At 37.7% G+C, this 24,972-nt stretch overlaps 1 protein-coding gene across 4 annotated transcripts in view; it reads left to right on the top strand.

Moving 5' to 3' along the window:
* Nucleotides 1–24,972, top strand: part of grid2 (glutamate receptor, ionotropic, delta 2) — a 414,921-nt gene that overhangs the window by 248,432 nt on the left and 141,517 nt on the right. For all 4 annotated transcript variants that reach the window (XR_014603005.1, XM_084086958.1, XM_084086959.1 and 1 more), the window contains exon 4: nt 5,478–5,683. Coding sequence is in view for 3 of the 4 variants with exons in the window: in XM_084086958.1 (XP_083943084.1) it covers nt 5,478–5,683 (206 nt within the window). In the remaining variant the exon portion in view is untranslated. The remainder of the gene's footprint in view (nt 1–5,477; nt 5,684–24,972) is intronic.

Raw genomic sequence — 24,972 nt, 5'->3', positions numbered from 1 at the left:
TTTGAAACTGCTTAAACTTAAAACTTAAAACCTTCTTACTTAAATCTACTTCAAACTTTCCGGTCAGGCTTTCTGGGGCTTTCTCAAGCTGAACTTTTCTATCTAGTTATTGTCATGATTTCTGACTAACCAGTCTTAAGAAAGCAGAATTAAACCCAGAACAACTTTCCAATTTGAAATCATCGGGTCAAGGTTTGACTAGTTAGCATGGGTTCAGTTCCCAGGAAATTTGGATAAAAGCGTCTGCCAAAAGGATAAAAGTTTAGTTATGTAATGTGCAAACAAGGTGATGCAGAGCTATTAATGTATGTTTTGTGTACACGTGTGTTCAGTAACGTATGCTGGTGATGCTCAGAATCACAGCTGGGATTCTCTGACAGGGGAAGTGAGGGCAGAGTATGTAATAATAATGGAGACGTTAATGCTGATTATAATTACATGTGTATTTTTTGACAGATAAAAAGGGCCTCAGTTGCTTGTTACTGCTGTGCTCTGTGTCTGTTTGTATTAATCTCATTCGATATAACCTCTCATGTTAAGACAGAACTAATAAAGCCAAGCAGGCTACTCATCTTTGAATGAGGACTCTGTAATGTCCCGACTTCATAGAGCCGTAACTGAGAAATAGCAAGCAGTGTGCATTAACCGACCATTGCCTTCCACAACCCCATCCTGCAATAACGTAGCCGTGTTACGTCTTTGTAAAACAGCTTCTAAGATGCCACTCCAGCACAGGGACCGTATCGTACTCCCTTATGTGTCCTCCACTATAAACACAAGCTGCTGTCTGCTGGAGCCCTGCCCTCCGCACTAGCTGGGGAACCCAATAAGACATTTCCAGCAGAACTGCAGCCGTAGATTTGCTTTAAATTGGATCCAGTGCACAGATGGAGGCACCGGTGCTTTTGACCCTCCTCTCGAATGCTGTGGATGTTGTTCTCATCTTCCCTTTTTAGCTGCATCGAGTGACAGTGTTTCAGTGGAGGTGCAGGCGGCGATGACCCTGCTAATTAAGCCAAGAGCCAAACGACTCTGATTCAGGTTTTTTGGGGGTTTGAACGTTAAAAACAATGGATTTCTTTTAAATGGTACTTCAAAAGAGAACTTTACAGGGGGATAGTTAACTTCAAGTAGTGACACTACTACTTTAACTTGACTACATTTTTCAACAGCATGACAGCAGTTCAGTTATTTTCTTAATAGTGTAGCTTCTCTAGTAACAAGGTACTTCATTCAATGAGTAGCATTGTACCTCACTGTTTTTAATGTGCAAGCTGAGGAAATAATAAAACAGTCTTTACAATGTGTTATGTTTCCGGTTATGTAAATTAGGTGTAATATTTAGTATAAACTTAACTGTTCAAGTTTCATTCTGTCACCCTGATTCAAATTATAATTTATATATAGGACAGGTTTTAAATTTTTTACAGAACACATTTTTGCCCCCCTAATAACTTAAGTGTTAAACAACTGTTCCCAGTTTGTAATGTAGCTAACTACTTTTATCAAAGCATTAGCTTGACTGTAGTTTAATTTCTTCAAATTATGACTGGTTTGTAGTTTCCCCAACACTGTATGGCTAGGTAAATAAATCCATATTGCAATTGAGAAAATAATTGCATAGTTCTGTAGCCTGACAATTAAATCAACAAATATTTTATTTAATTTTTACAGACATACTTAGTTAAATAGGAGTCACTAACCTTTTGGAAAATGCAGTTTAAGTTAAGCTGATAGCTAATATTTTAGTTGTTTTTTAGCTAGTTAGCTGGTTCATTATTGACTGGTTATTAGCTGGTCCTGGTTATTGTCCTGAGACCATGATCCAAAAATGTGATTGACCCCCTTCAACCCTCGACAATGCGAGTAAATCACTTGCATATGCGAGTAAATTTCACTCTGGACAAATAGATAGACACAAATAATGTCTATCATTAGCCATTGGTTAATAAATTCTTAGATTTTACTCGCCAGTGTGTGTGTTACACCGTGTCCTAACTACATGCGACGCGACACGCGATAAAAGGTATCTTTTCCATGTTAATCACAGTTTTTGTCCTAACAACAAACACAAAGTGTGGCAATGATAATCTCAGGTACTGTTTATGTGCTTTATTTAATGCTAAAAGCGTGTAATGTGACTTTGAATGTCATTTACATGTAGTGCTCCCAGCTTTGTAGCTGTAAAAGCAACAAAGGATAATTCACCTCAGATCTTGAAATTAAACAACTGGAAACAAGAATGTTCAAACTGTGAACAAACAAGTGTATGAATGAAGGAGGCATTTATATATATATTTTTACTATGTACTACTGTAAACACAAGGTGCTTTACAATCATATCAGGGGATCTCTCCCTAAAAACAATTAGCATTCACATTGCCATTTTTAACACTGAACCTAAAGATACCGAACCTAAAGGCATAGGGACATATTCACAACCTGATTGGTCGGCTTTTATGACGTTTAGTTCGCAACGGAACTTACCGAACATCCAAAACTATGCTGTGTGCTGGCATAAATGTGCTCGTTGTATGTGCGTAGCCTACTTGAGAACTCACGAAGAGCTTATAATATGTGTAAAGAAGTCAAAACAGCAGCAGGAATCCCTCCTTCACACACACAAATGAAGATCTGCTGCAAGGAGACACGGTTCTGATTCCTGTACCGAACTGTGATGCGCAAAATTGCGACTAAACAGTATGCTTGAGCATTCTGTCCTTTGTAGGGCCGCATGTTGTGACATCATGTCCCGTTTTTGGTTTGTTTACATGTCTTTGGTCCGTGTTGCGTTCATATTTAATTCAAACCGCACCAGAGTTCGTTTGGAAGCGGACCGAGACCCATCTTTTCAGCGGTTTCAGCCCGCTTGTTTGGTGCGCACCAGGGTTTGGATGGCAGCTTTCACACTTATTCAAATGAACCTCACTAACAGAGCAATCACACCAGGGCTTGTTTTAATCGAACCAAAGGGTGTGAACACACCCTTAATGACCACAAAGAGTCAGGACCTTGGCTTAATGTCTCATCCGAAGGATGGTGCTTGTTACATTACAGTGTCCCCTTCACTGTACTGGGGCGTTAGGACCCACACAACACCCCCTGCTGGCCTCGCTAACTTCTCTTCCAGCAGCAACCTTGTTTTCCCAAAAGGTCTCCCATCCAGGTACTGACCAGGCTCAGCCCTTCTTAGCTTCAGTGGGCAATCAATCTTAGGCTACAGGGTGATATGGCTGCTGGCATGCAGATGCAGTTACGCATATAAAACACAAGCATGATATTAAGTCTTCCTTTAACGCCTTGTGACTGAAGGGCTATCTACAGTAAAGACTCTTTCATGTGATGCTTTTCCTGAAATTCTTTTTTGCTTACATCTCTGTCACACAGAGAGTATCACCTTCAAATCCCCCCACCTTAATTTCTCCCGGTTCCCTCGCCCCAGTCCCATCTTTCAGGGACACTTTGATCCTACGTTCTCAACGCCTCCCCGCTCCGCTGGAAATGGTTTGATGTAGGGAAAGGCCGGCTGTGCAGAGGGATGAGTGTGCAGCAACTCGTCCTCTGTGAAATATATCTTTTATTTAGCACAGCCCTGAGACAGCACTTCTGCCTCGCCACACCGCAGTGATAAATGTTCTACACAGGTTTCTGCTGCCACCCACTCCTGAGCTCTGTTAGCACACATGCTAATGCATTCCTGTGCTACACGGACATCACGGTAATGTAGAAGGTGAAAATAAAATGGTTGATATCTACCAGGCATTTGGGAGTTTATTTTCAGTCTGATACCAAGTACTATCACTGATATCAATTCTGATATTTTTTAATAAATAGAAAGAATTTGTGATTTCTGAGAATAAAATGGGTATAATCATTTCACATTATATTTGAAAGTCATCAGTTTTAACATTTTAATAGGCCTTCAAATTATTAAACATCTGTTTTCATAACAACAATAATTATGGAACATGATCCATCTTTTAACAACTTTTATTTTAAATGAATGTTTAACAAGTGTCAAACATATAATTTAAATAAAGGTAATTTAGCTTGATCATTGTTTAGTGTCATGACCTCTGGTAAGCACCGCTCTCTGTTTGAATGAGTGCTGCGATTGAGCGCTCTGCAGTTTATTGTGTCCTTTCAGCATTTCTGCTCACATTCAGTTCAGCTGAAGGAGAAATAGTTCATTTCCTACATTACTATTTATAAGAGATTTAAATGTCTTTGAGAGATTTATCTTACGCTCACTAAGGCTGCATTTATTTGATAAACAAAATCAAGGTTGCAAAAATACACTAAAACAGTTATATCAAGCGTGCCGCACAAGCCCTGAAAAGTGAAGCCAAAACGTCTCGATCGCCCCCCGGTGACTGGTCCTAGTATAGGTCATAAGCCCCGCCTCCCCGTGTTATTCAACGGGACGTGAGACCAACTAAACAATTAAATTACACTTCAAATATCTTTTTTTCCAAAGGTGGTTTCTTTCATTTGCTGTCGTTTTTAGCACGCTGATGTAAGTTCAATTGTCTGTTTCAAAAATAAGTTGTTTTTTAGTTAGTTACGTGATGCGGTGGTGTAACGTCATGACTGACAGCTGTGATTGACAGGTTCTCTGAGCGAAGTAGTCACTGAAGCACCAACGGACATTTTTTTCGGGATCTTCGGAGGACTGAGGAGATTGTATTTACTTATTTTAACAAGCCTCTTGACGTACTGCAATCAATTTTTAAAAAAGTGTGCAGAATCCACTCTCCCTGAGTGCATTCTGCGAGAGTGAGGGCGGAGCGTTGATTTCGCGGCTTTACTTCCTGCTCACTACTGCGTCTGGTCCTCAGGTCTGGTCCCGAGATCGCTTACTGCGCAGACTCAAGTTCCAATATGTCAGCGCCATATCGGGACTCTGGCGGCTTCAGTTCTCATCAATGGAAGAGAGCGAAGGGGCGTCGTCCATCTTTTTTTACAGTCTATGAGTTATATTGGAAAATATTATTTTAAAATAACAGCTTTATATTTTAAAATTTAATTTATTTATGTGATGGAAAAGCTGAATTTTCAGTAAATTTTAGTCTTTAGTGTCACATGATCCTTCAGAAGTCATTTTAATATTCTGATTTGGTACTTTTCTTACTATTATCAATTTGTAGAAGTGTTTTCCTGCTTAATATTATATATATATCTACAGTCATATCAGTAGCAAAATAATTTCACATGGCTCAGGTCCTCTCATGGGGGCAGCCATCTTGAGATCACATGACAGAAGAATTACTGCTTGCTTTATTTCGTAACCTGCAGATTAAATAATATATGAGTATTGCATTTCTACAATTTCATCACTAACTAAAACATTTTCTAGTATAAATTCAAAACAATTACAAAAAAAAATCTTCCTGCACCTTTAATGAAACTGCTCTGAAACAGAATGTGCCTTATAGAAAATGAATGTAGTTTGAATGATATTGTCTGTTGTTGTTCAGATATCCGGGGCATAGAGAACTTCCTGGACCAGACGTCTCAGCAGGGGATGGATGTGTCTCTACAGAAGGTGGAATCTAATATTAACATGATGATCACTGGAATGTTCCGCACCATGAGGGTGGAAGAGCTGCATCGCTACAGGGACACACTGAGGCGCGCTGTGCTGTTCATGAGCCCAGCCACTGCCAAGGCCTTCATTACTGAGGTACATTCACACACACAAGCAAGTATGAATATATATCGCACACCAGCACTGAAAATGTTCACACTTGCGTTTCATACAAATGGTTCCCTTTAGACTAATAGATTTCTTTGCACTGCACAGATACAAGTAGTGGCCCTCAAATGCAAGGCCTTTAATCTTTCAGTCCATCCGGCATTTAACTAGTTCACATTATGTTGATCTGTGAGGCTCACAGCTCCAGGATATGATGTCATAGTAAATTGAATATTTTCAGTTCTTTTGTGGCAGATTAAATACAGTATGTATCGATAAATTCACTGTTGCACTTTTCTTTTCTTTTTTTGTGCTATAATGCAAAGCTTTAGTGTTTTCCATTTTGGCCTAAGTCCCTTTCTTTCTATTGGTCATAGTAATTCATTCTGATTGAAAAATGTCACTTGTTTAAATTGGCAATATTTGTAAGGAAGCCATTAAATGGCTTTGCTCTCTCTCTGATAACTCTCTCTGGGAATTAAACCATGAAGTATTGCTTAATCTCACATGCTATTCTCATTCGCCTTTAATTAAAAAATATCCTGTGAAAAGCAATCAAAATCCAATTTTGGCTGAACGTGGAATAGGACAGGAACCATCAGTAGTGGTTGAGACTGTAGGCAGCTGTAATGACTCTTGGGTCTGGGGATGATAAGTTGATCAGGGGAGCTCAGATTCTTAAAGATACGCACTTCAGCCAGGGAATCATTGATGGAAATTTAAAACAGTTTATTGTTTTTGTTATTAGATTTGACTGGGAAAACATTATTCTCACAGAGTGCGCTTGGCTACCTTTTTGGTATAAAGGAGCTTGCAGGAATACATTGGAAAACACCTTACTGCATGTGCTGCTCATGCATGTATTTTGAAAGGAGATCGGTCACTCGAACATTACACTTCTGTTCTGAATCTATAAACCTAAATTGATGTTTGGAGAGTAAGCTGGGGGTTTTTTTGTTTTTTTTTAGTGACCTCTGAGCTTGCTTAAATTAATGGTGCATTTTAAATTAATGTCAGAGTCCTTCATTACTTGCTGAAGATTTGAAGTCCTATTGTACATTAAAAAACTAACTACTAATAATAGCCAAACATGTAAAAATACAAATAAATATTTTTTTATAGAATATATAAATAATATTTATATTATTATTATTTTCATATTATTTAATTGTATTATTTTTTAGCTTTTCAGAGAGGGTTCTACCCTATGGTTCTACCATACTTATATTCAACTACCATTCAAAAGTTTGGGAACAGTAAGTTTTTAAAAATGTTTTAAAGAAGTCTCTCTTACCAAGGCTACTTATTTGATCAAAAATACAGTAAAAACTGTAACATTGTGAAATAATATTTTAATTTATAGTAACTGTTTTCTATTTTAATATAGTTAAACTAATTTATTCCTGTGATTGAAAGCTGATTTTTCAGCGGCCACTACTCGCATGATCATGAAATGAAACATTACTTTCTTAATATTATCAAGAGTAAAAACGGTTGTGCTGCTTAATATTTTTTGTAGAAACTGATATATTTTAACAATGTAAAACACTGAATTGTGGTATGTTTGTGTATGCATACATAAATAAATAAATAAATAAATAAATAAAAATAGTATTACTGTATTAATTATAATATATGTATATGTATATATTCAGTTTTATTACGTTACTGTTAAATGTAGTTTACCATTGTCAATATTAAATTTTTGTGTGTGTGTATATAGCTATATATGGGCTTTGATTGCATTCAGCGAGTGTGTTCAGGTCTTCAAGCACCACAGCAGGGAAGACTATTAAACATCTGTTGTGAGCGTTTATTACCAGGTCTTGAAACTGAGGCTGCAGTGTTCTGGTTTGTTCAGAAACTGTCACATAAAGGAAGCGTATCTGGCTTATCTAAGCCTTTTGTCTGCTCTATAAAGCTGATTTAAATGCCAGTTCATTGTACAAGAGACATTCTGTATATAGTTAAGAGACAAATTGCTCCGATTAGAAGTCATGTTTCAGCATGCAGCTGCTTCTCAGGTGTTTTATGGTCAATTGTGAACATATTTTACTAGAGCTGGTATTTAATAATGACAAAATAAAGAATTGCATTAGTTGCGGAACAGCAAGACAGTGCTCCGCCACACACAGTTCATTTGAAACAACCTTCAGAAGTTTCTCAAAAAACAATTCAGCTTTGTCTTTATTGTGTAAATCTTCAGTGTGCAATACTGTAGTTTGATGAGTCACATTTATTGAAATAATTTATGCTCTCCTATTCTTATTGTAGAAGTCTTTTACAAGCAGAGAAAAACTTTAATGTGTGTAAATCTTTGCACTGGATTCATGCACAGTCCATAGAGCCCCATTAAATAGCCTATATCGCAGATACATGTGCCAAGATTGATGTTTATTGGACAAGAGATTTTAAACATGTAATTTTGGGTCCTGCCCAAACACTCTATGAAAGCATTATAACAACAACGTTGTTGCATATATTCAACAATTTGGCAATACCACTCTTAAAGGACAAATCCAGTGAAAAATTAACCTAGGGGTAATTAACACATGGTTACCGAGTCGATCGTTCCCTGCGATGCGTTTTCATGAAAATCGAATGTATAGAGTTTTATCTTTAAAAACAGATTAGCTCATAACACTAGTATATGGGGCACAGAGTAAGTAAAAGTAAATCGCTAGTTAATACCACTAACAAGGCTCAAAATAGCCTCACACTAACACGGTAGCATAATGAGAGTCACGAACGCTGTGCTACGTTAGATTTCACTATGCGTAATTCCTATTGACCAGCTCACTTAGCACGGCGTTCGTGACTCGATTAGTCGAGACTGTTTTCCAAGATGACGCCTGTCTGTAAACGCGTAATGTACTGTCTTTATAAAGTATCTTCTTATTAAACTGTCTGTACTTACAAAGTTCTCAATGCTTCAGTTTGCATGTAGGGACCCTCATTATGCTACCGTGTTAGTGTGAGGCTATTTTGAGCCTTGTTAGTGGTATTAACTAGCGATTTACTTTTACTTACTCTGTGCCCCATATACTAGTGTTATGAGCTAATCTGTTTTTAAAGATAAAACTCTATATATACTCTATCTAGATTTTCATGAAAACGCATCGCAGGGAACGATCGACTCGGTAACCATGTGTTAATTACCCCTAGGTTCATTTTTCACTGGATTTGTCCTTTAACTTGCTAGCAAACATATTAAATAATTTCTGGATCCTGTCCAACACTGACAAAAAGAAAGCTCAAATGTATCCAATAGTGTGTGTACTACCTGTCAGAGGAAGTCTGGGAGCGAAGTGAATAAGTCAGATTGCAAATGGTCTTACTTGGGTGAAGGGTCCCAGGCCAGGCATTTAACAGGAAGAGATCAGCCTCACAGTAGACAGACAGAAGACATGATGGAGGATGTCAGTGAGGCGAGAGGTGAGGACAAGGCTCGACCAGCCGCCTGTCTTTGTGATGTGTGTATGGTGAACAGTCAGAGACAGATGTCCATCACACTTGTGCTGTCAAGGTGTCAGAGCATGGAGGGAAACCATCCACTTCAGTAGACAATTAAGGTATATTGCTTTGATGAAACATGATGGGTTTGCGTAGCCTTGTCTACATATATTATAATATTATATATTACATACATATATATATATATATATATTATTTTAATCCATATAATTCATTTTATTATTTTATATATTTCACGGTAAAACTGTCTTTAAGTCAAGTTTGATAATGCGGTTTGGCAAAATCTTACTGTCAATCCCATAGCAAAGAGATGCTACTTCATTTGCAAACATTGTCATAATAAGCCTCCAGAAAATGGTCTTGCATACAGACACTAGTCTGATGCATCCAAGATTTCAGCATAACCAGCTTTGCCAGATCATTTTCAGTTTGCTCTTCAAAATTAATATTACAATCCTGTTGTGCTGTGTAGCTCTGACAAAAATCAGCACATTAGTTCCAGAATCCTTCCTCTCGCTACCACAGTAAAATATTTATTAATTTATTTACATTCAAAGCCGTCAGTATGAGGCAGCTGCTGTTTCCCATCAGCCCATGGACTATGCATGATTCACAGGCCTCAGTAACTCGTTAACGTCTGTGGTCACTTTGGCTCAAGGTCACAGTGGTGACTGATGGCCCTGTCCTCACACACACACACACACACACACAAACACAGGCACAGGCACACGCAAACACACACACAGGCAGGCGTGTTTAGACAAGTCTCTCTAACCACCACCCAAGGTCACGCTCACAGAAGCAGACAAACACAGCAGGTGATCTCAGTTGGCACTCGCTGTGACCTTAAGAGCTTTGATTGGATAAGAGGTAAACACAGACAATTGAGAAATTGGAGCATCTGTGTGAGCCGCACCAGAAAAATGTCACAAAATGTTGTCACAAAATTCACAAAAAAAGAGAAAGACATTACAGAAGCATGGCAAGATAACACATGACTAAAAGGGTGAGGTTAATATCTTTGAAGGTTAAACAGACAAGAGGCAGTGATTGCTTCCTCTTCAACAGTCGCTTATGATAAAGTTATGTCATTAAAATGCCTCCTGATAGTCACCAAGCTTCTTTTTTCATTTAAATGAGTTTATATTTGAGATGTTCATTCAAGGTGACAATTTGGATAGACACTCCACTGAGCTCTTATGCTGATTGACATATGAGAAACTTTTCTGCTGCTCAGACAAATCCTTTCCACATCAGCAGGAAACGGAGAGGCTTTTTCAAATACATTATTTAAAATGGAGTACAGGAGATGATGACTGCTCAGATTCATTGTATGTTTTATAGCCGACCTGACATCATTGGTGCCTGTGCCCAGGTGACAGACAAGGGGAGTCTTACCAGGTACAAAGAGCCTTTGTGATGAATTGTAATGAGCAGTGCTGCCCTTTTGCCATAGAAATTAACAAAGATTCAATGTGTGAGACCACATGGTTTTCTAAATCCATAAATTCATATGTGACAATATAAAGTAGTAATGGAAATTATTCAACCCCCATTGCAAATCAGGTTTATTGGCAACATTTACAGACTTTCAGCTGTTTGCAATGAACAAATCAAACAAAAGTAATTGAAATAGCTCAACACAACAAATGTTTCAAGTGGGTTCCCCATATTCAACTGAAAATGCAACATTTAATGACTTCTGCAGTCTCAAAATTATTCAGCCCCTTCATGGTGTAACGACTGAGACAAAGCTAACGCAATTATTTGTTATATTTAACAAATAATCTTTAAAACCCACTCTGGGGTCTATGGATCCATCCCCCAAAAGACCAGCTAGGCCAAGAAGGGCATCAGTTACCATGACTACCAACTAATAAGACAGTTTATTGCTCTAAAAAAATGTGGTCACATGGAAAAGCAGAGGCCATAGGAAAAACCCACAGCCCTTAAAACATACTTTCCTGCATTAATTTATAGACGAACTGATCTATAAATGAACATGCACCCCAGGACATTGTGTGAATGATTATTACGATCTTGTGTAGTGTATTTTGATACTATTATTTTTTTGATACTATGTATTTTATGATAGAACCAACGGTCAATGTAACCTCACCTATACCATGTTTGGTCTCTATAAATTTGTACTTTGAAGATCAAATGATCCGTGTATATGATGTCGATAGCTGCACAACATATTAGTATTACAAGAATCTTTAATAGTTTCTTCATCAGCAACCAATCCAGCTGCACATGCAAATGAGCACGCTTGAAACAAAGAGCCATACAATCTCCAACAGAGGAATTTTCCCACTTGGAAATCCCATATTTCTCATTGGTCAAGCCCAACCCAGAGAGGTGTGACTTTTCTCAGGCTTTTTTCAGGCTGTTTATGTGCGTGGGGGACCCCACCGGGGCCCATGGGCGCCGGCAGGCCATGACCACATCCTGCTCTGTCTTCACTCTCCCAACAGAGTCAAACTGTACTTTCTTCATTCCTACTCGGAAGAAAATTTCAACTTTACCATCACTGAATGGGCAATCATCAACTCTTGGCCTTCTCAGTATCTTCGGGTTGCTGTCCTGTGCATGAAGCCATCGACTCACGGAACCAATGAGATCATCTTCAAAGACGTCACACACTGCGGTAGATGCCTCTTAATGAGGTGCTTTGAACGAAGAAAGCTGATGGTTCTTTTCATAGTTAAATGAATATTTTCCATAGTTTAATTTCCTGCTTCCGGTTTCATTCTGTCACTTACAATTTTATCCATGTATGTGTGATTGTGTGTATGTGAGTTTAGATTAGTTTTGTTTGTGATTTAGTTAATAAAACTTGTGCACAACACGTATATAGCATCTTTAGTACTTAGTAGAAAACCCATTTGCTAATATGACCTGCTGCAAACGAGATGTACAGTATAACCAGACATCAGCTTCTGGCAGCATTTTTGAGGAATCTTAGGCTATTCTTCATGAGCAATGGCCTCCAGTTCAGTAATATTCTTGGGTGTGCGTGCTGCAACTGCCTTCTTCAAATCCCAGCAGAGATTTTTTTATGGGGTTCAAGGCAGGTGACTGTGATGGCCACTGTAGAATCTTTCAGGACTTCTTCTGCAACCAAGTCTTGGTGGAATTTGAGATATGCTTGGGATCATTGTCCTGCTGAAAGGTCCAATGACGCCCAAGCTTCAGCTTCCTCACTGACGGCATGACGTTTTCTCCTAGAATTTCCTGATACTTCAATTAATCCATCTTGCCTTCCACACACTGCAGGTTTTCAGTGCCAGAGGATGCAAAGCAGCCCCAGAGCATCACCGAGCCTCACCATGCTTAACTGTAGGAAGAGTTCTTTTAAGCATGTTTCATTCTTCTTCCTCCAGATATACAGCTGATCCATAGGGCCGAAAAGTTCCAGTTTTGTTTCATCACTCCACAGAACAGAATCCTAAAACTTCTGTGACTTATTTACATGATTTAGAGCACTTTTCTTGTGCTTTTGGATCAGTAGTGGTGTAAGTCTTGGAGTTCTGGCATGCATTTAGTATGCGCCTTACAGTGCAAGCTGAAACCTGTTGCCTGTTGCCACCAAGTCTTGTTGCAGGTCTTTTGCAGTCACTTGAGGATTTTTCTGAACCTGCCTTCTCAGAAATCTGGTTGCAGTCATTGATAGCTTCCTTTTTCTGCCCCGCCCAGATAGTATAACCACTGTTCCTTTAACTTTGAACTTGCGAACTATGCTTCCAACAATGTCTCTAGGAACATTTAGTGCCTTCACTATCTTTTTGTATCCTGTTCCTTGTTTGTAAAGTGCGATGATATCTTCTCTTAACTTTTTGGCCCATTTTTTTGACTTGGCCATCATGTACTCAACAAACCTAGCCTAGATATTTCATGTGTTCTAGCTCAAGCACACCTGATGCAACTAATGAAGGCCTTGATTAGTTGCATCAGATATGTTTGAGACAACACCTGTTTTGCAAATGTGTGCTGTTGTGAGGGATTCTATTCAGGGGGTTGAATAATTTTGAGATTGCAAAAGTCATTAATAGTTGCAATTTCAGTTGAATTTGGGGAAACCACTTGAAACATTTGTTGTATTGAGCTATTTCAATTACTTTTGTTTGATTTGTTCACTGTAAACTGCTGAAAGTATGTACATTTTGCCAATAAACCTGATTTATTTGCAATGGGGGTTGAATAATTTCCATTTCAACTGTAATTATGAGAATCCCTAGCCTGGGTGCCAGCCCGAACCGTTCGGTCTGGACTCGATCCGTTGAGGAGTAATTATGCTCGGCTCCCAGAAGGCCGAGCCAATCAAATTGCCAGGGCGGGCTTTAATCGATGATGGACAGATGATCTGCGGTTACGTAATCACCCACGTCATCGCATGGGTTGAATTGGTTTTCAACAAAAGATGACTGCAGCTGGAGAATTAAGATGTTTAGATTCCGCTATCGCGTCTGTTATAAAAGAAAACGACAGCGCATTAATTTTAAAAGACGAACAGAGAACTGGTGGGAGGCAGATCGAGGCTTCGTGAAACAATGAAACAGTTGAAGCAAATGTGCCATATTGTGTCAAGGCTTCGAAACAATCCGACACCCGTCTCAACGGGCGACACTACAGGTGCTGATCTGAAACAACCTTGACGAGCCATTAAAAATGTGTTTTTATTATTGTATTTTTCTAATATGTGAAGCTTGTAACCTGTAGGCTCCTCACTGTGCATAATGTTATTTTGGTCATGAAAAATGAATATTAATAAAAGAAATCAAGCCACAATGTCTCACTTTTTTTATAGATTTTTATTAAAAAATATGAATTTCTCTGCTGTGGAAGGACTTAGCCTAATTCTTTTTTTAAAGATAATTTCTCCAGCCTTTGACAAACTCCTCTCACAAAAACCCACAAGGTCAAGATGCGTTGACTTCACTTTTATACAGATGTGCGAGTGAATGGTCTGTTCCCGACCCTGTTATATGAACTTTGATATATCCTTTTATTGAAACGGGTGCTTTTCTGTGCTTTTACTTTCACTTTTGCCGCAGAGACCCTTTTATGTCCTATAAATGTGTCGTATTTTTGATAATCCGCGCAGATTTCAGCTGATGATTCTGTTATTAATAACAAATCGTGAATGAAAGAGAACTTACTGCATTGCTCTGATTGGTTGTAGGTCTATCCAATTGAGTGCAGAGTTTTTTTTTTTCCTGGTTCAGTTAAGACACGCCTCATAATCAATGCTCTATGGAGCAGTATCAGACTCACATTCTACCTAGAATATGAGTATGACGAAGTCAGGCTAGAGAATCCCCATAGGAAAGGAAAATCTCTTTAATATCTCAGTTGCTTAACCTAGACAGCAGTATATATATATGTGTGTGTGAAAAAATCATATTTAATAAATTAACTTTTGTTGATCAGAATAAAGTTAATTCATTTCATGTTTTTTTTTAAATGCATAAGGAATCATTTTTGTAGGCCACCTTGGTTCCCTCAACGAAAATCCAATAGGATTTTTCCATTTTAATGTCCCTGACCACCTCTGTAGTACCATTTTGCCACTTGTTAGAAATCGCCTTTTTCAAATTAAAACACACACACGCACACACACACACAAACACACACAGGTTGGGTTTTACTGATATATTTTATATTGTTGAATAAAACGTGAAAATATCTTGAGCTTGTGTTAACCAGACCTTACTTCAATCATTTAACCAGAAACCCATTAAAAACACACTGACTTGAGATGAAACCAGAAGTGCAACAATGCTAACTAATTTATTGGTTTTAGTACTCATTCCTACAGCACTCTATTGCAATTCTTTAAATTCCTCTTCTTGTCATTTGCAATTCAAATTCCACGTCTTCATTCAATTTTAATATGAACTTTTCGTCTCTCATTTTAAGGCTTTATATTCGTATATTAACAATTGGCTTGTTTCTGTTTTGTATTTCTTAAGGAATTGTAGGAAAAACATCCAAAACAAAGTTGATTTTATTTTCTAGATATTCATAAAGAGCCATGTTTGATTGTATAGTGTTCACACGTCACGGCCCTACAATTTCCCCAAAAACAGTAGAATCTGCTTGTTAAGCTAAGAGAGGAGAAAGATTACACACTTTAGCCTAATTGAAACATAATTTAGAACTCCAGAAAATCTCCTAGCCTTGAAAGAGCAATCAACGAAAACTAAAATTTTCATCATCATCATGAGATAAATGTCTATCATAGTCCATGTTTATTTAACTCAATACTTTGTTGTTGTTGCAGAAAAATGACTCCCTTTGCACAATGCTGAAACATCAGCAAACCATTCAGTGCTGTGTGAGCAAAGGCTTGTATTTATAGCGCAAGGGCCAGCACCCTCATCTTCGCGTGATCACTGGGCCACGGCAGTGGCTGATCGGGACGTTACAAGCGGAGATGATTCTTGGAGACTGGGTGGAGGCACTGATTGACGTGTCAGCTTTTTTACTGGGGTGGATGGCCACGGCTGTCAGCTGGCGAGCATTTCAGCCCCTATGATGGATTATTTACAGCTCTTGCGCTACTGTCATTCGCCACATCCTCCGAGCCGCTCCCGAACATTACATGGCCAATTACACCACACTGGCCATTTTCTCATCTCAATCAAATTATCTCTACATTGTGTTTAATTTCAGTCGCAAAGACCTCAGCCGTTTTTACATGGGTCTGTAGAAACAATATATCACCCTGGGAGTCCTGTTGAATGGGCAAACAGGCTGCCATAAAGCAGTCTTTGGAAAATAGATAACACAGCTAGTGCTGGCTTTTTCGATTAAAGTGGAATGAAGGATGAAGAATGAAATTACTCGCGCTAGTATTTCTCTTTAATTCATGCACTTTACTTAAATGGGAAGCTCGCTACTAAGACGTCTGCGGTGGCGAGAGGAGAAGTGCATTGTAAATTCATAAATTTTCCTTTGACTTAGATGGAGCCACTGCAGACCATTTTTCGACAGAATGACGGAAGATGTATTTACTTTTATTTGCGTACATATTTATTTTTGCATGGGCAACAGCATCCAGAATGTCATTGATTGTTATTGATTCACAAGGATGTTATGGATTAATGGAATTGTAATGATTATTACCGCCATCAGCAACTTTTCAGTTCACAGACTGAAAGCTTGCACTCCTTCAAACCGAAAAATTTCCTGCCTCGTTTGGAATTTGCATTTGGATTTACTTGTAGTTTTTGCCTGTTGCCTTGGGACCGTCTTATTTCAATGCCATGTATTTTCATTTATTTCTTTGCTATTAATGCTGCAAGTCTCCCAAAGAGGAATTTGATGAATAGTGACACAAACATGGCATGTGCTGATAAGCTTACAGTGGCTGGATTACTCCCATAATCCTCTTCCAGCTCGTGGTCCCATTACCCACTGCACAAAGACTTGTGCAGGGGTCACACACCAGGTCACGATTGCATTGTCACCACCCATCATACTTTGCTTCTGCCACCATCGGTCAGGTGCAAACAGCACTTTGTTGGAGTGTTAGATGATATCTGGGGACCTCCATCTTGTGGCAGATTGCTGGATGTTAGATTGATGTGGTTTTGTCGGGAGGAGAGAGACGACACACTGGCATCAAGTTCTCTGGTATGAGCCCATGGGGACCGGACTGAACTATTGCACTTATAAAGCGAGCTCTTGATTATTCAAAGTGTTGTTTTTTGAGCGGTGCAAGTGTGCTTGGATGTTACACAGGGAATAATGAAACAGAACCAGCATCTGAGGATTTTATGGAGTTGAACATGTGTTGGCATCTTGGGATGTGGGATAGCTGAGAGTCAACCACTTTTGAGCCCCTAATGAGAAACTGAGCCTTGAGTGGATGGGGTTATGAACATTTCCGCACATAGCAGATTGACAAAAGTTGCAGATTGTTGTTTTTTTCCTCATAAATGCTCATTCTATTAGAACTAACATCCGACATTCAGGCTCATAAAACATAAAGTACTGTATTATCAGCACAATACTGACAAGGATGCTGATAGAAGGAGGTTGAGACAATGTTTAGATATTTCACTAAACTTTCCCCTGTGTGAACGGGGTGAAATTACAACCTTAGCATCTCTATTAGGGTCCTGCTGCACAGATCTTGTGTAGAGGAACAGAAAAGGTTACTTGTCATCAACATTTTTGTTTGCGATAGCATCTTGGTGTCATGTTAAAATAAATGTATACATTTTTAATGAAAGCCATAATGGGAATATTCCCATAATAGACCTTTTATAAGTCATAACGTTTCAAGAATAAAGTCGTAATGTTAAAGTTGTAATATTTTGAGTATAAAGCCAAAGTTATGAGAATAATCATTATGAGCCATATTATATGTATAAAGTTGCAAGTAAAGTAACATAATATGGGACATTATTCTAAATCGCTTCCCATTTGTAAGTTTCTTTTATATATTGTTTTTTTATACATTTTACTTTTTACGTTACTTTTAGTCTCATAATATTGCAACTTTAATCCCATATTGCTGTGTTGTAATTAGTGTTGGGCCGATAGACGATGCCAGACACAATGACAGACATCACGATGTTGAGCCGGCAGTGGACATGCACTGTTATGAACGTCTGTGTGGCGGTGCGCATTTTACTTTCGCTTTAGAATTATTGCGAATTCGGGGACACACAACAACTAGAAAAACTCAACTAATTCTTTGCAGGTTACCTATTTGCACTGGGTTTAAATCCAAAATATTGCCAAATAGGCGATTTTACATTTCGCTTTGAACCAAATCTTCCGCCATCGTAACGTGATAAATGAAATCTGCCTCCTGCTGCTGATCTATGCTGCGACTCTCTCAGCTCACGCTGCATTGAGCAGACACGCTCAGTTTTTAATTGTAGTGTCTGTTCTCTATCTGAACTAAATGATTTTTTATTACGCTACTATAAAAAAATTAAAACCACGGTCGGGGCTGTGCCACAGTGGGCAAGTGATGTAACCAGTGAATTAGAGACGGTAAAAGTAAGTGGTCCCAATATCATTGGTCTTAAAAAGTGGGTGGGTCTTGCAACATTAATATTTTATATAATATTATTATCAAAAAATTAAGATTTTGGGTAACACTTAACAATGTTTCATTTGTTAACATTAGTTAACTACAGTAGTTTCAATGAACTAACAATTAACAATACTTCTTCAGCATTTATTAATCTTAGTTAATGTTAATCTCAACATTTAATTAATACATTTTTAAGATCAAAAGTTGGATCTGTTAACATTAGTTAATGCACTGTGAACTAACATGAACATGAGCCTTTTTATTAACATTACCAAATGTAATAAATGCTGTAAGAATATAGTATATTGCTCATTGTTACAGTCAGGGCCGTTTCTAGGCATAGGCAAACTAGGCGGTCGCCTAGGGCGCAAACACAAAGAGCCCCCACCACACCAAGATATTTTTGCCCAAGCGAGTGGAAGAAAAATCCTTTTTTTACATTTCCGATAATGGAGCGTATATATTTGCACTAAGTGCCTGTCTTTTTTAGCAAAAATACGCCCACCACTATACATCTACAGTGGCATAGGTCGTAAGGCGTGAGGTGTTTGAAAGTAGCTTTGGATGCGTTCGACCCGAGTTCGAATCCGCCTTTTGCCGAAATCGCTCTTCTCCCTTTTCCCAACACTTGAGATGTAAAATTTATAGCCTAACATAAAGGTCTCTAGCGTTATATTTTGTCAACGAATTAAAATCGAAATTGTGATATGGCTTTGTGCCTTTATAAAACAGCACAAGACTTTAATTAAGTAGCCTAGACATTCTGTTTGTGCTGCGTGATTTAAAGAAAAGTGCGCACTTTGCTCATGCGATCAGCATGGTGATCTGGTGTTTTTCTCCAAAATAATAATAAATTCTCCATAATTTCTTGCAAGTGAAGAAATTAGGAGGACAAAAGTATTGTAATTTCCCGATACTATAGTGTAATGTAAAATATACTTTTGAAATATTCATTTTAATTTATAAAGTAGCCTACATATGATTGGCTATATGGATTTTACGTCATAGGAATACTTATATAAATCATAAACAGCAGTGATAATGTAATGTAGACTGAGACTCTATATCATGATAACTAATAAGATGTTTGAGCCCTTTTTAGTGTCCAGGTACAAGTCAATGGTTTTTCTTTGTTCAATGTGCACAGTTCCTGGGTTGAAGCTCTCAAAGTACCAGATTGGTGCATTAATTTAACCTTAAAATGTACAAAATTTTCAATTTGCCTAGGGTGCCAAAAAGGCTAGAAACGGCCCTGGTTACAGTAGTTCATGTTAGTTAATGCATTAACAAATGAGACCTTAGTGTTAAGTGTGTGTGTGTGTGTGTGTGTGTGTGTGTGTGTGTGTGTGTGTGTGTGTGTGTGTGTGTGTGTGTGTGTGATTTATATATTTTTTTTTTTTAAATTATGACATGACACTAAAAAGCTACAGTAGTTTGAGGACATACCCAGATTTAAAAATAATGTAATAAAAAAGAAACCAGCTCTGACCTTTCTGTAAATTCCATGTAGGTGTGCAGAGTAAAAAAAAAAAAGAAAAAAAAAAATATAATATATCTTCTGCCTTTGCACTTGTTCCACACTTTGCTCAGTGTGGATCAAACATTGTAATGGAGAGAAATTACTTCCATGTTGCCCGCTGCAGCTTCTTGCCTCTGCTGTCAACACATGAGCCTGCGGGTAATTATTTGACTACATTATAATTATTTTATGTAAGGAGCTGCAAAGATAACTGGTTGGGTAAAGAAACATGGGAAATCCTGTCACTTCAACTAAGCAAGACTCAGCAAAGACAGGCTTGCTGTTTCAGCTGATCTGTCAAGAGTGCAGAAGCTTGATTATACAGTATAATCTATTAAAATACAGGTGATCAATAGCTCTGATTGTTGCTCTTTGTCATGACACCCTGAAGCTTGTCGTGTTTACTCTAGCTCGCCCTTGAGGCCAGGGTACCAGTTTATAGCCACAGTAAATCAGCAGCATATTTACGGTGAGATCAGGACCAAATTATACAAGCAGTTCAGGGTAATTAAGCTAAAGGGGGATGTGAGAAGGATAAAGCCATTGTCCTCAGAAACAAGAGGCTTCTGACCTGTTTCCTTATAGGAACATGCTGTGCTCCATGTACAGTATATGAAAAAAATATCCTGATATGAAAATATCAATGAAAAGTGCAGTGTAAATTCTGTTGCATTAGCAGTACTTTTTTATTTCAATCATTTTTGTATATATTATTTTGTATATATATTTTATTATTTTCTTTTCTTTTTTATTTAATTTTCTTATTGCATTTTTTTTTATGGCAATGGCAATGCAAGTTATTTTTCTGCAACATATGTGGCCAGATACATTTTTTTCTCCTCAAACTACCACAGTGGTTGTCATAGTAATAGCACAAACGTGTGCAAGTTCACCATGTGTGAGACTTTAGCAATGGATGTTTTGCCATTGATTTTTTTGTCTCACTACAAATGGCAGAAAAAAACAAAAACAAACAAATCAGATTTTAATCACTCAGTGCAAGAGGCATTAACAAAAGTCAGATTTTAATTGGATTTCAAACCACCTTTTACTCCTGCAATGTGATTTATTGCCAAGTAAAATAGGTTATTCAACAAGAGAAAAAAAAATTGTCTGGAATGGAGCCAGATCAACTGTAAGTTTGCTAAAACAATGCCTAAAGATCTGTTTGACTATTGGTTAACATTATTCAGAAGAAGAAGAGCAAGTTACATTTTAATGGAAGATTATAAAAAATAATAATATTTGTTGTCTTTAGAATAACATGCACCAATGAATAGTTCAAATTAAGGCATTAATGTGCATTAAGAAAGTAAATGGGGACCATTTTAATTTTGTGTTGACTATAATAGGACTTTAATGTGATCCTGATGATGTCCAATGAGATTGTTTCGTATTTTGTTTTTTATTAGTTTCATTTTTTCCCCATGATTATGTAATTATGATTTCACAGCATACCCACTTCCAATTTAGACTGGTCCTTTGTTATCAGAGACACAAGTGACATAATTATGAAGCGCGAACAAGTTGGAGTGTTTCTGTATGTCTTATGTGTTGCTTTGTGCATTCATCATCCAAACCTCCGTTACAGGAGACACTGTGCTGCACCCTCAGAGAGATGATGGCATGATAAGTGTTTTGTGTGCTGTGGAAAGTCACACTACAGATGTGAGATGGGCCACCCTCCTGACAGACTCCACACAGCGGATGAATTATACATGACTAAAGCCGCAGCTCACAGCGAGGCTGGCTGACATTAAAGCAAAATGGCAATTGTGACACATAACAGTTTTGATGTATTTAAAGCGCTCATGCTCGAGCAAGTGTGAGCTAAGTACATAACATGCTGGAATTCACTCTGAAGAATAATGTGCCATGTTGAGGAATTAATCAGTAAACTACCAGAGCTTTTTCCCCCTATTTTTTTCTGTCACATATGGCATTCGTGGTTAGCAGCACAGAGTGTTTTTCTATGAGATCTTGTGTTGTCAACTTTGCCAAGAGCAAAAAATGGCTGCTCTTTTTCTTCTTCTTCTTCTTTTTTTACTGTGCATAGTAATCTCATAATCAATTGAACTATGATAAATAATAATTTTGCACAGGAAGGTCACTACAATGAGGAAGAACTTGTATCTTTTTAAAATATATTCTCATAAAGGGTCACTTGAATGTAAAAAATAGTATTTGTCTTGTTGATCAAAAAACAACAACAACAAAAAACAATGAAATATTCTTAAAACAACTTCAATTAGTTTGAGAAGCAAAATTGTGCAGGAAAATACTGCATACACTACCCTTCAAAAGCCTTAAGGTTTGTAAGATTTTTTAATGTTTTTGAAAGAAGTCTCTTATACAGCTTTGCAAAAATACACAAAAACAGTAATATTGTGAAATATTATTATAATTTAAAATAACTGTTTTCTATTATAATATGTTTTAAAATGTAATTTATTCCAGTGATGGTAAAGCTGAAGTGTAACCTTGAAATAAATGTATTTTTCTTAAGACATTGGCAAACTGTAAACTGTTTTAAGCATAATTTATCTAGATTTCATCTAGCATTATATTAGAAGTAATTTTTGTACAAACTGTCTGTTCACTTGATCCATTTCACAAGATGAAATATGGAATTTGAAATAGGAAAAGTATGCCTCAACGTAGAAACTAAAACTTTTTGGCAAAGTTTCAAGTTAGGTTAAAATTTGGATGAGCTGGGTCACTTATGCGATGAAAAGAGGTGGTGCGGAGGCATCTTTGTGCGGTTTGTAGAAGTCAAAGTTCACGTCTAATTCTGGTCATCTCACTCTCTCTGGCTTTCTTTAATGAATATGCACCATCTCACCTTCCACTTCCAGGGCTCAGGCAGGTGGAAAATATGAGATAATAACAATAATCTTCATTCTGTGAAAGCACCTGGTTGAAGGACATTGCTTTCACCGTATAATTTAAACAACTGATTGTATTTGAAAGTGGATAGAGCTTGAATGTTTCTCCTTGAAGACATTTTTTTTTTTTTTTTTTCTAATGTGTGAATTGTTAAAGGCAGGCCGCAACCACTCGGGCTCATTAGAAAGCAAGGAAAAGGAATAATACGAAGGAAATTAAAGAGATGTGTGATTGTGGTTAACGGTAACTGCTTATTCTTCAGTGGGTTTTCACATTAGTGCAGGCGGTGACCTCTAGTACTGAGCTCTCTGAATGGGGAACTCAGGGACAACAATCTGGATGTGAATTCGTATGGTCTCCCTGTAAATCTCAGGGTTGATTTACAGGTGACAGCACTGCCATAGAGTGGGAGTCACCGAGTGATCACGGGATTTGATCTCGCAGGCGTAAGAGTTTACTTTAACCCACTGTCATTCAGGGGTGTCGTTGCAGCTCCACAGCAAGTCAGACCAGATTCCCAGATATTCATATTCAGACTGTCATTTTGCAAGTTCCAAGTTTTGATCTTTGAAATGCAATGACTGATTATTCTCATCTGTGGTTGTTAAATGGATAGTTTACTCAAAAATGAATGTTTTGTCCTTATTTTATCATATAATAAAAGCGAATGGGGTTTCTGGGAAAGTGTCTGTCAAACTTTCAAGAAAAGGGAAAAAAGTCTCATAGAAGTGCTACATTCCAAGTCTTCTGAAGCCATACGAATTAAGGTCCAATATCTCTTGTCAATAGTGTATAAATGTATATCAATTAGGGCTGGGCACATTTTTTTTTCATTTTTCAATTAATCGTTTTTAAAAATGTGGTCGATTCGATATCTCAAAAAACATGAATCAATCTTTTTTCCCTATGTATTTTTTGCAAACATTGAACATAAAATCAGATTGATGTTAATTTTTATTACTAGTCTTCTCCACTAGATGTCATCCTCTAATTTACCTAGCGCATTGTCATTCATTCTGTGCTGAACATGGCGGATGCATATGGCGTTATTTTCCTGTCAAATGTCGAGACCACATTATTGTAGCGCGAAAGTACATTAATATAATGCGCAAGCGTGAATCTTTTTTTTTTATTAATGCCAAGGTATCAAAAATATAACTTAAATAGCAAAAATGTACAAATTACATACAATGTAATAAAGAAAGCAAAGCAGCATATACATACATACATATAGCCTGTACATATGCTCATAAAAAATACAATAAAAAAACAGAACAGAAAGCTGTAATGAAATAAATTAAAAAGTTGAAACAAGTTTATTGTCTTAAGACCTTTAAGATTCTTAGATAACGAAATGCTTTGGATGTATTGTTGGAACTCTCTTCTAAAAACAATGAATTGAACAATGTACTTAGGCATGCGCGAACGCACGGGACACAGTCTAAGCACATACACGCTTACTTTAAGCGAAGAGGAGAGATTCGCGATTGCACTGAACACGTTTTAAGTGCAGGCATATTCTCTGAGCGAGCCCAGAGAAAATACTTACAAGAGCAGGGTGTATCTGAGAGCGCGCGCGAGCAGAGAGATTCGCGCTCGCGCATTATATTCCGCGCGCGAGCAGAGAGATTCGCTCTCGACATTTGACAGGAAAATAACGCCATAGATGCAGGTGCGGCTTTCAAGCCTTACCAATTTAAGCATTGAAGAGAACTCGTGCACAATGTGTGAGAAGTTTTGTGTGCGCACACAGCTGCGCGTCTCAGACAGTGTGCAAATAATACAACGAATTCTCTTTCACGCCTCCTTGCGCCTAAACGGTAAAATTCACACAAGTTATCTAAAAGAATATGTACAATGTCATTGTACAATTGTGTTGATGTTGTATTGCAAAACAATTTTGCTTCTGTTGAGGAGGGATACAGGTACGGTTGGGGACAGGTTTGGTGGTATGGGTAGGTTTAAGGGTGGGTTAAGGGAATGGTCAACAGAGTAATTATAGAAATTAATTACAAGCAGGTATTTTAAAAAATATAGGCCTAAGTAAATCGTAAAATCATGAGTGCATTGTATCAAATGATTAATTTAAAGGTTAGTTTAGTGGGACATAGTGGAACCATTTTATCTAACATAACATATGGGCGTATAATATGCTGGGCATGCAGGGAAACGCCCTCAATTTTAATAAAGGGTAAACTTTTCCCTGCACTTTTTTCGGTCATATTTCCATGGGCCAATGTTAATAAATCAAGACTTAAATTTAAATTAACAGACAAAATTAATTAAGTTGTAGAGGGTGTAACGGTACACACAACTGACTGTTCAGTTCGTACCTCGGTT

Source organism: Abramis brama, assembly GCF_963993115.1.
Source record: "Abramis brama genome assembly, chromosome: 16".
Taxonomy (NCBI): domain Eukaryota; kingdom Metazoa; phylum Chordata; class Actinopteri; order Cypriniformes; family Leuciscidae; genus Abramis; species Abramis brama.
This window is presented reverse-complemented; position numbering and strand designations above follow the sequence as displayed.